The sequence below is a fragment of the Parasteatoda tepidariorum genome, chromosome 6 (genome assembly GCF_982258835.1).
Source record: "Parasteatoda tepidariorum strain Cologne lab strain chromosome 6, Ptep-v5.0, whole genome shotgun sequence".
Classification (NCBI taxonomy): Eukaryota; Metazoa; Arthropoda; class Arachnida; order Araneae; family Theridiidae; genus Parasteatoda; species Parasteatoda tepidariorum.
The window spans coordinates 6,998,755-7,011,432 of NC_141760.1; the positions used below are offsets into that span (position 1 = coordinate 6,998,755).

Genomic DNA, 12,678 nt, shown 5'->3' on the forward strand with positions numbered 1-12,678 from the left:
CTGTTTTGTTGCTTTTACCATTTACTAAGAGGCTGCTACCTGTTCGCTTCGCTCCCCAAACTCACTACTGCTTCGTTTCTTAACGATAAACAGCTTCAGAATTAAAAACTGTTCAGTTAGAAGACCTCGAAATTTTTTATTGTATTAACACTGATTAGTTCCTCCGATTTGCTTTCCGATTCTATTTGGATGAAATTTAATCGAAATATTTTGATCGGTTATCATTGTAATTTCAGTTGCTAACTCATATTTTAAATTCTTATTTACTGTTTGGTAACGATAGAAACTAGTAACTAAGGAAAGTATTTAGCAATAGTGCTGTAGTGTTAATATTGTGTTATAAAAATGTTAATAGTGCATTAAAATTTTAAGCAGTTATGCAGTTTATATGTAAACTACATAACTGTTAAATTTGCATATTGATTGAGTTTGATTGCATAGGTTAACTGTACGCATTTTTGCTAACTTAAGTAACAATAACATATTTATCATTTAATGAAGGTAAAACAATAACTAAATATCTTTATTATAAAATGTTGCGTAATAAAAAAAATCAATGTTATTATTTTATAGTATTACACATGATTATAGCCATAAACATATTTTAAGTCCATGATTTTGAATAAAAATTTAAATAAAAAATGTAATATTCGCAGAGGATAATATTAAGAATGGTTAATCAATAAATATTACTTGTAGATACCGTTAAATAAGAGATAAGTAAATAATAGAGATCCAGATCACTATGGCCGTTTACTTGTTAGACTGCTGAAGAAATCTGGATCATTATTGTTTATCAATGATCATCTCATCATGTGATTTTTCCGTCCTATGAAAATGCACGAAATGATAAAACGATGAATATCTTTTTACGACGTGTGTAGAAATATTAACAAGGAGTTATTTTAAAATAAATTTATTTGGAACATTCACAGTGTGGGTTTGGCATCGACAATGTCACTTGTTTGAAGACTTAAAGAGGCTTTTCTGCGTAACAGACGGTCCACGTTTGGTTTCCTTCAGTTACTCGTTTGATCTTTGCTGTCCAGTTCTCCTCTAAATACTTGTAATCTGCCTCCGAGAATTCCTAAAAAATAAATCTGGTTTGGTAATCAAAACCAAATATAGGGATATGTATGACAATATAATGACAGGCCACATTTTTAAAATTAGATTTCTATACGCAGGAAATATTTCAGCAGTCTTGAAAGATATTTTTCAAGGGAAAAAAAGTGGAAAACATGTGCGTTTTTGAGTTTAGGGCAGAAGAAAGTTTTATAATTTATACAAAATTTAGGAGCTATATAAAAGAACTTAACTATATTGAATTAAAGCTCACACGTAGAAAACTTTGTGGTTTTCTCACAATTTTAATTTTTTTTCTTTTTTTAATCAGAAATAATCCTTTATTTTTCATCCAATCTCGACACAACAAGGAACCATACTGATTTTAGGCCTGAAAGTAAGATGAAAAAAAAATCTGGCATGAAAACCATTTTATTTGTAGCTGATTTTCGGGAGGAGTGAAATTTAGTTATAGTTTAGAGATGTGCTCTAATTGTTTTTAATCATAAAATTATCATCACTATTTACTTTTCACAGGTAAGAAGTAGTCTCACATAATATGCTACCACCGTTAAAAAAGTCTTTGTAGTCCTAGATAGTTTACTTTTTCCGATAACTAGTTTGAAGAAAATGTTTTTTTTTTTAAATTTATTTTTTTTAAAGATTTTTCTCTTTATAATATATAAGTTTTCAGTTCTGTTTCTCTGGTTGATTTTATAGTTTTGAACAATATTGTTCATTTAAATTAAGTTAGACTTTAAAAATACGTAAAATTCAAAATAACATTTTACACATTATGTTGTAAAGTGTCGTAGCATTTTCCTTCTTAAAAATGAACTAGCCGCCTTTGGCGACCAGCTCGGTCACCTTTTAAAATTACCTTATACAACATATACTATCTAGTAATCAAGCCGAATGCACATCACAGCTGTATTTAAACATTCTAATTCTACAATCCCTCCTCTAATCTTAACACCTTAAGTAGTTTTGAACAATATATTAACTGAATTTTTTTCATCGTCTTGCCAAAGAATACAGAAAGGAGAAGGAAGTTCAAGTCTTAAGAAAACTTTACTAACACGGGGAATTGCTTGGTTCGGTATGCTATACCAGAAAAACAAATTTACAGGGTGAGCAACATACTCAGATTTAACAGAGCATCCTATGTACTCAGGGCCGTTTTATCCATTAGGCACTGTAGGCAACTGCCTAGGGGCCCCGCCACGTTCAGGGGCCCTGTGCTACAGAGAAAAAAATTGACAATGTTTCTTAAACAGTAAAAATTTAATTCGCAATTTCAATGACGATTGTCTTGCTCTGTACATTACATCGACGCTATTTTAGTACATTTCTGAACGCATTCCAAATTAGATATTAATATTATGGTAGTTAGTTCATATATAAGGCAGTAATATAATCGCAAGCAATTTTATCGCGGTAATTTTAACGCCGACTAATCAGATGAATGCAAGAGTGCAGCTTTTTTAACACAACACGCTTGAAAAACGTGCAAAATTCTACGTTGTGAATGCACACTTACTGTTCTGGTACCTACCATAGGTATGCATATTCTATGGCCAAGCTGAAAATAAGGTTGGCAGTACTGGTTCGTTCGTCGTATGACTGGGGAATTCCCCGATCCGCTAAATACATACGTTGTATTGTGTCATAGACAACATTTTTGAAACATTTTTAATGTAATCGTTGAATTTTCACTTCGGCTGAACGTTTCCTTAAATTTCTTCTCATACAGAACCACAAAGGGGAAGAACTAGCCACCGAGAATTGAAATTAATTAAAAACTGTCTTCGTTCAAGTATGTCTCAAAACCGTTTAAATTCATTGGCCTTAATGGCAATTGAAAATGATGTATTGGAAAAGGTTAACTTTCAGGATGTCTTGAACGATTTTGTAACAAAAAAAGTTAGAAGAGTTAATATATAAGCTTATTGTATGATTTTTTAAATGCATATATTAATTACTTATATTCTTTTCGTTTGATTCAATATTTTTATTGAATAATGTGATAATATACTATATATAATATACTGTGATATATAATAATTAGGAAGTTAGAAGACGGTAAGGGAGGGGCCCCGAGACGAGCATTGCCTAGGGGCCGCGACATGCATAAGCCGGCCCTGTATGTATTGAGATTCAGCGCATAAGGAAGTACGTCACCTGTGAACCGGTTGTTCGGCAACTCTACATGTATGGTTGGGTACGCTACCACCGACACCGTCATTTTATTATTTCTTTCTGTGTCAAAATGTGTCAGCAGATGTAATCAACATGATATTATTAATGTATTCTCAAAGGAATATCTTTATTAACAATGCAGTATATACCGTTTATCAATAGTGTAAAATGCAGAACAAACCAATAATAAATAAAAAGATAAAACTTTTCTTCATCTCCCCAACTCCAGGAGTGGTCGGGAGGAGAGGAGGGAGAAAACCGTTTCAAGAACTTCTACTGCGTGCCCCTAAATGTTGTTTTCTTCTTTATACACAGGTTACCAAACCTCGGAGGACTGGTTTACATTATGCTTGCGGAAGCTGGCCTTCTTCCCCTATGAATTTTTTTGGTCTAGTTTTTGCCTGAGAGGAAGTATTTTGCTTTCAGTTTTAATTATTTTTGAGAGGTGTTGCATGATATAAGCAACATGTATTGAATTTTAGTAACAACGTAAAATCTGTCCGGTAGCCATTAAATCACACAAATCATCGTAAGTATGGATTCAGGACATCTCAGTATAGAAGAAAAAATTGTTTTCAATTTTGTCGAGATAGAAAATTCATCCCAATACTCCGTTGCGTGTTGTACTACATCCTCCACAGTACCGTTTATGTTTAGAATTTTTACAGCCATTTTAGAAAGGATCAAAAATAAATCTAAACAATTACTTCGTAACTAAGTTTTTATTTCTGTAAAAATACAAAATTATTCTAAATAAATTCTTGACGTCTATTCAATATTACTTCACTTATTACTTAAGACAACAAAAGGAATAATAACTATTGTGATTGAGGAACATCCGAGTTTATGGTGCCATATAAGAGAAATAGTCAGCCTTTCATCCCTTCAGTGGGTCGATAAATGAGTACCAAGCATGCTTGGGAACTAAACACTGGGGGTTCCGCGTTCGGCTGATCACCTTACCGGAAGATCTGCTCCTGCACCCCAGACCTCAAGGTCAAGAAAACTGAGATGGGCATAGTAGGCCTTGGCCCTCTATGGGCTGTCGCGCCACTGAGTTTAGTTTATAAGAAAAATCGATAGATAGATTAGAAAAAGGTACAAATAAAAGTTTTTTTTAACTTTTTTTCTTAAATTTGTATCTTTTTCATATAAATAGTGGGCCTTAATTACTGCATGAAACATTTTTGTCAAAAGCAAATAATTTTAATTATTTTAAATAAATTTTGATTGATATGTAAGCATTAATAATAAAAGCGTCGAAGGAAAAAAATATTATGCTTAACTACAACTTATAACTTACGCTTAAGAAATTTTCTTTTTCATCACGTAATTTATTTAATTCAGCAAGCAAAGCACTCAGAAATTCGTCTGTTGCATCTTCTGAGCGTATATTTATGAATCCACATTTTTCTAGAAGCTGGAAAAAAAAAAACACATGAATGAAAACCAAACAGAAAAATAAATTAATTTTGAAGTTATTTCATTCTCATTCCAAAATAAGTAACTTGACGCTAATTTTTATCTCAAAGTGTGAGTTAGTTTTATTTAGCTTTAAAATATCTGCAGTCGATTTGGCACCGCCACTCTGTGGCTTCGGAATCGTAACTTAGTGCTCGACAAATCTTCTCTGCTCGTCGACGTGTATGTGACGCTATTCCTCGTGTGTGACTCGAGACCTTGTGCCAGTGAGTCCGCGATTGCTTGGTCTTGCATTCTGCTGTGGATTAGTTTTCGGGATGGTGGATTGTCTGAAATTTTGGCGTATGGGCCAGAAAGCCTAGGTCGGGGAATTCACTGCTTAACTTTTAAATACGTATGAAAAAAATACCTATCGACAAACATGTATTTTAATGTAAACTTATTATTATTTCTTTTGAGATTGAGGACAAGGATTGTTCTTGAAGACAAGTTCTTCTTTCCAACTTTCTCTGCAGTGATTCGTTAGAACTTGATGATGTTTCTGTTTTTTTCTTCGCTTAGCTACACTATGTGGTTAAATGTATCTAGACAACCAGCTAATCAGGGAGCTTTGATGCGTATATAAATAAAAAGTTGGTCCCTTTTTTGCATCCATGATAACCTGTACACGATTGGAAAGACTTTTCATCAATTTCTGATAGATACAATTTCTGATTTCTTGAGATAGGAGTTGACTTCCATACGTCTATCACACCTTAAGAGAGTGCTGGCTATGTGATGTGCGTTATAATTCCCCGAAAATGTTTTCTTTGAGATTTGGATCAGGTCTCTGAGAATGCCAGTTCAGTTTTTGAACAGCCATTTCGCCAAACCATGGCTGCAATCCCACCAATGGCTGGTCGATACGAATCAGCATCCGGTTTGCACCGACCACAGTGTTGACGTGAAATATTCTCAGTGATGGACGGACATGGGAATAGTCCCTTTGTCGTCAGGCTAACCGTGGGAGGTTCTCGTGGTCTTCCTCTCCATGTAACGCAAATACGGGTTAGTTCCACCAAAAAGTCCGCCCCGAAGGCAAATTTCTCCCAATACTTGATTCAGGAGTTCTCTTGTCTTCTGGATTGGGTTCAAAATTACAAGGCTACGGTGTTGAACAAAGTAGAGAGAGCAGTATTGTTCAGAATGTTCTTACACATCTCATTGTACAAGTTTCTATCCTCAAAAGCTAAGGGACCCGGGGTTACCTATGAAATACATCACCGCACTATCATGCTTTAGGTGGATGTCTTGATAATTTTGGCCACATAGTGTCTTAATGTGCTGTCCCAAAGTATACTTTTTGATTTTATTTTTGACAAGGATTCTAAACATGTATCTTAAGGTTGGCCATTAATGAATACCCTGTATGGATTCATGAGTTTTAGAAGAAAAAAAATCTGATGGTGAATTGATATTCTTACTTCTTTGTACTGATTTGTTGTAAGTAGATTATATCCCCTGTCCTTTATGTAAGATTCAAAATTCGGCGTAATTTCTTTTTCACTCCTAGAATAATCAGTAAAGAGAATTTTTCCACCAGGCTTCAACCATTTCTAAAATAAATAAATGAAATAAACTCTGTGAATACAAAGACAACATGTCTCAAATAAATATTTTTTCTAAGAAAATTTGTCTACACAGCGATAAATAAAAACATAAATCTTTTCTTTGTTCTGAAAATTTGAACTCAATTTTAAATAAATTTTTAATTAAATAATGCGTTGATATCTGAAAGAAAAGCATTCGGAATCACATTTTTAATCTCAAGTGTAAGTTGAAAAAATTTTAGCAGCTTTATTAAAAATATGGTAACAGATTTTATGAGTAGTAAATGGAACACTTGATCTGCTTTTGATCTAATAATCAGAGATTCACATTCTAAAGAAAAATGCAATCCTAATGGTTCGATGGATCGACATTAAGTACAATAATTACTGCAGACTATAATTTAATTTCGGAAGTGAGGCATAAAAAAGTTCTTAATCTGAATAGACGTACCTTTTACGGACGGATTTTATTTTTTTAAACACAGGATATGGGGTATGGAGTATAGCCTCTGAAAAATAAGGTCCTAATAATTTAGGCGAGAGAGAGTAAAAAAAAAGGGAAATCGAAAGTTATCACTGTTTAATGTTAATTTTACTTTTTGAATAGTTCGCCATGCTTGGAGAACTTGCTAAGGGACCAAGGGGGAATCGAAAACTTTTTGCACACAATTATTAAATTCGAGTTTCCAAAGATAATTACGGGTAAAAATTAATTTTATAGAATAGTGCATAATTATTTTATAATAGTGGAAATCTTTTGCGTTGCAAGGTATGAACATTTTTATATCATTTTTAAGAACGTAATTTTGAATGGTAAAACACAAAATTTAAACGCTATCAGTCAAATAATCTCTGAGTAATCAAGATTTAAAATGTCGTACATTTCAAATTTGATTTCTCAAGAACTGTTTAACCAATTTCGTTCAAATTTTGCATTTTGCTATTTAAAACTACTTTCTATAAAATGATGTAAAAATTTATTTACTGAGCAATTCAAAATTTTTACAATTGTTATAAAAAATAATAAAAAAAATAATAATTGTTTTTTTTGCACAGTATTTTTTTTAGACAAACGAATTTTATAATTGTGAGCAAAATTTTTTGTTTCGAAATAAAGAGAAGAAATAGATTAATTAAATGGTTAAAAGTTTATAATAATGAGAAGAAATAAATAATATTTCAAAAAAATTTTTTTATTTTAACGTTAAGAAAATTAAAAATTGTAAACATTTAATTATAAAGATTAGAGAGCGAATTAGTTTTATAATTACAAGCTCCTAATAATTAATCCCCAATTCTTTAAAGAATGAAACCAAGGGAAAAAAAAGACTTTATTTAGAGGACTCCGAGTACTACATGTGTTTTATCTTGTAAACTTATTTTAGTGACAGCATCTATTATTTTAGACGTTGAAAGAGCCTCGCGTGGAAAGGGTCAATCATAAGGACATCTTTAAGTAATTTAATTGTCAAACGCTGCGCCTTTGGTATGCAGAAATCTAAGGTGATAACCATCGAAAAAAAAGAAAAAAAAATATTTAATTATTCTACAACTGCTCCAAATTTTTCTTTTATTTTCCTTTTAAACAGCCATTTAGTATATTGACCACTATTTTCTATTTTGTAAAGGTGCCGAAATGGTATTTATGAAAAAAAAATGTAGAAAGAATCTTAATCTAGTCGTCGTCGCAGGCCATTAAGATAAGGGGTGCTATTGTTCTTGTTTTCCAGAGGTGCCACCTATGGTCAAAAATTCGACTTCTGACGCATCCATACGTCACAGTCCGTTTATAGGGTGAACCCATCATATATCCATTCATTCATCCACCGATCGTAATTTTGACCTGAGCCGGAGAACGATCCATCTCCGATTCAGTACCCCCAGAGGTATAATTTGTTATGGAAACATGGAGGACTTTATGACCCTATAGATTTAACTTACATCAGTCACCATTTACTGCACGGAGAGTCTTTGGCCGGCTGGATTACTAATAAAATATGAAGTTACTGATGAATATTATTGAGAAAACTCAAGGGAGCGATAATAGGCTGATAATAGGCTAAGGGTGTTAGAGTTCACTCTCCGCTGGGGTCGACTATATTCTTAAATTTCAAAACAGCAAAGCGACTGCCCTACATGCTCTTTTTGGTTTTGAGGATCACAACTCTGAATGCGTGGAAAATAAAATGAAAGTTATTGTATCAGTCGTATGTTTACTCAGTGAAATTTGTGTCTGATTTCGCTTATTATCGTCCACAGTAATCGACTAGCATATTTGAGATAATCTTTCAAAGATTAAATTAAGTATGCGTTAAATTCCAATCATTAGATCAAAAGTTATTCAGGGTCTTTCGGGGTGCTTTTTTTAGAAGTTTAGGTAAGAAATAACAAACTTCTCTGGATCTGAAAACAAGAAGAGATAACCGAACAGTATTTATTAAAAGTATCAATTGAGCTTCACTTACCAGAAAATTTGTGAACAATTCATCTTTGTTTGGAATGTGAAGGAGTGTATCTCTACTGTAGATTGTATCAAATGCGTTGTCATCGTAAATTGAACGTGTGACGTCACAGATAACAAACTTTACCTAAAATAGGGAGTTGGTACAGTATTACGCATATGAGAACCATTTGCATGCAAAAAAAGTGGTACATGAAAAACACCTGTATGAAAAAAAGTGGTATATGAAAACCATTTGTATGAACAAAGAGTGGCATATGAAAAACATCTGTTTGAAAAAAGTGGTAGCATACATTTATTCCTTACTATCTGCCACTTTACCTTCAAAAATGCATTACGTCATGACTTATGACTCAAATATAAATATATGTACAACTAATACATTATCACAGACAAAACTAAGTTTCTGAAAAATAAATATTAATAATGAAATGCTTTTAATACAGCTTTTACCTTTTTTGAAAAGAAGAACCGACTTTTCACAAGCATGCTAAGTCCTAATGCCTTAAATCTTAATGGAAGAGTTTTCAGTGGTTCAACAAAATTATTCCAGTGATAATAAATTAATCATCAAAGCAAGTAGAAAGTTCCCTGATTAATCAACCACTTAAATTTAAATGAATTTTACAGCATGGATATCGGATTTCTGTAGATATACAGTGAAACCTCCTGTTATGGACACTCCTGCAAAACGGACGCCTCTCAATACGGACATATTTTTAATTCCCCGAGAATCTTCTATGAATAAACCATTACGTACATTCTCCGCAAAGCGGACACTCCCGTAACCGGACGCGGACAGTCATTTTGATCCTGAAACGTTGTTTTTTATCTCTACAAACCGGACACTACTTTTTCTAGATAAATTGCAAGCTAAAAAAATGCATCTTTTCACCATTTTTAAAGCATGTAAATAAAACTTTTTGCCTTATCCATAACTAAAAATATTGTTAAGCTATTTCCCCACCGAAAAATCAATCTTTCTCCTGTCACCTTGCCTTATCTTTGTAAAGAAAGGAGAGAAATGGTACTGCACTCCTGAAATAATTCTGACATCGGCATCTTTTGATCTTTTCATCTGGACCACACAGGTTATGAGACCCCTCAAGTTGAAATTACTTCTCTCAATGCTTTTACCCCATTGAAAATTTCGTTAATTTTCTTATCAATTTGAAGACTGTATTTAACACAACTGGTGTAAAAAAAGAGAACAGAAGTATAATCTTTGAGGTGTTTATATAAATGAAACTTTTATTCTGACACTTGATAGCTGATCAATTGTGAATGAATATCATCTCCATAGGTCCTCATGACTTACAGGTATGCATCACTTTTTTTTCTGTGAATCATGGGAGGTTTATTTTCCAAGGAGGTATTAACCATGTTCTCTATCAAACGATAAGTAGGTGTAAGGGGATGTGAACCTAATAATTGAAACGGACTGAGGACAGTACGCTCCTATTTGGTATCATATGTCTAACTTCAGTATCTATGCTAGTAGGAAAATTATATTTATTTATCTGTAGCTACATCCAGAATTATGTATTTATATCAAACTTCTTTATATATTCTTTTTTATCTTTCTTATTGTTTAAATAAATATTCTTGTAGATATTTACAGTATCCTTGTAGATATTATTTCTACATCTTTGAGAACATTCTAAAAAAATTTAGGGTGTTAAATTTTGTTATTAGGGTACCCTTCCCGTAAACGGACAACTCTCATAAACGGACACATTTTTTGGTCCCATGAATGTCCGCTTAACGGAGGTTTCACTGTATATCAATTCTTGAATTAATGTGGCCATCAGATACATTTTATGATAATTTCTTTAGTTTTTATGATGCAAAACTTGTTACCAATTTAATTACTGAGTTAACCATTTGCGTGCAAGACGTAACTCTAGAACGTTATTGCCACTGTAAATATTTAAATGACTGAAAATATTTAAATTTTTACGTCCTAATGCTATCTCTTTAAATGTAGTAATTAAGACATTTTCTGAAAAGTGCGTAAAACTATAAACATGTGCGTATATGTGATTTTATCCATTTATTAGCCGTTAAATGTACTTGAAATAAAAAGGGCCAATATGGTAAAAAACATTAAAACATTGAAATTAAAATTAGCAAAACATTCATAGATATTAAATAAGGATCATAAAATATACCTTTTTTTTTAACGGCATACGCAATTAATATTTACTTAATACTCTAAAAATAGGAAATTTATCAGTATATAGTAAATGTTGCAAAAATTGCATCGATTTAAATAATCAATTAAAAAGACACACTTTGATTAGGAAATTAGATATTTATTATTCCTAATTTTCAAAATTAGTTTATAAGATCTTCAAGAGATGGTACTAATTATTGATAGAAACTAAACAGCAATATTTTAAAAATGACTATTATTTGCGGCAATAGCATAGCGAATTCTAAGAACAAAAATAACTAAAACCGTTGCAAACATTTCAATTAAGATGGTTTAACAGCGTCTTGTAGTATATTCAATCAGCTGCGCCATCTGTTGACTTACTTATTCTACTAATTTTAAAATGGGGGGGGGGGGAATTCTAGTTTTTCCAGAACAGAGCAATACAGACATTTCTATTTCCTTTATATTTTCAAAAGGAGATAGAAATCATTTTTGATCTTCACTTGATTTTTCAGATATGATCATCTTTGGTCTCACAGTACTTGTAAAATAGAATGCGCATTCCTCTCTATAAGGATGGTTAGTTTGGATATAAACTTAAAAAGGCAAAATATGATAGAAATTGTCACAAAATTGTGAAAATTACTTAAGAGATTCAGTAGAGGTACTTTTGTAAGAAATGCTTACTTTGTCAGCTAACTGTGGTTTCTCTGAAAGATATTCAGTGGCTACAGTCATCATATTTACAGATAAATCAACTCCCAAAACTTCCACGCCATGTTTCTAAAATTAAGAAAAAAATAATCAAGGATTAAATTAAAGTAAATGTGTGGTATAATTGCATAAGGTTCAAGCAAGGACATGCTCTGCTAAAAAACGATTTTAGAACAGATTAAGAGAAAATTTAACATAAAATCTGTCTATGTAATAAAAATACAGTTGCCCCTCATATTGTGAAACCGTTTTATCACGTGATCAATAAATTTAATTACGACACAGTTTACCACCGTTGTTGGTGCATTGACTGAAAAATCAAATGATAGGATCCAGTTTGTCCCTCATTGATTTCCATATCTTTTTGATTGTTATCTGCATAGTTAAAGTCATTAAGGTATAAAATATTTTTTACAGCAAGATTTACAGTAAAATCACTGAATTGTAATTAAACAACTATTATTGTAAAAGCTACGCTAGAAAATTTTAAGGTAAAAATAAATTTTATGGTAAAATGGATTTTACCATAAAATCTATTCACGGTGCTAATATTTTTTCTGTACCGTAATTTTAATCGGAATTTCTTGCAGTGAAAAAACGATAATTCTTGCAAATCAATGATCAGGGGTTCACCTCCCTATTATTAAACAATTCTCAAAACGACACATTGATTACCATTAAGATTATTTTTTTCAAATTGTTTTCTATTTAAAAGCTTATTTATTTATACTCATATCTAAGACACGGTATTTTCCACTTTACATGATTTGCCGATGAGGAAAATACACATTATAACGGACACCCTTACTTAAATAGACACTTGAATCCTAAAAAATAGTACAGAAGCATATATCTGTCACCACTGGCCAAGTGAATCAAACAATATCTTCCCTGTAAACAATGGCAATTATGTTTTGGGCTGCCGATTCGTGTTGAATTTAAGGAACAGCGTTCTACTTTAAAGATGTCCTACCCAGAGGCTGAACTACATCCTCAAATGGGATAAATCAGTCAATTGTCGCAATTATATATTTGCGAATGGCAATTAACTGCTTGTACTATTTTTATTG

General features: G+C 32.2%; 1 protein-coding gene across 1 annotated transcript in view; it reads right to left on the reverse strand.

Moving 5' to 3' along the window:
- Nucleotides 1–900: 900 nt before the first annotated feature.
- LOC107440289 (uncharacterized) overlaps nucleotides 901–12,678 on the reverse strand; it is a 52,292-nt gene continuing 40,514 nt past the window's right edge. The window contains exons 8-12 of the mRNA XM_087165360.1: nucleotides 11,582–11,677; nucleotides 8,741–8,863; nucleotides 6,150–6,281; nucleotides 4,568–4,684; nucleotides 901–1,087 (exon numbers count right to left, since the gene is read on the reverse strand). Coding sequence (XP_087021486.1) covers nucleotides 974–1,087; nucleotides 4,568–4,684; nucleotides 6,150–6,281; nucleotides 8,741–8,863; nucleotides 11,582–11,677 — 582 coding nt within the window. The 3' untranslated portion in view covers nucleotides 901–973. The remainder of the gene's footprint in view (nucleotides 1,088–4,567; nucleotides 4,685–6,149; nucleotides 6,282–8,740; nucleotides 8,864–11,581; nucleotides 11,678–12,678) is intronic.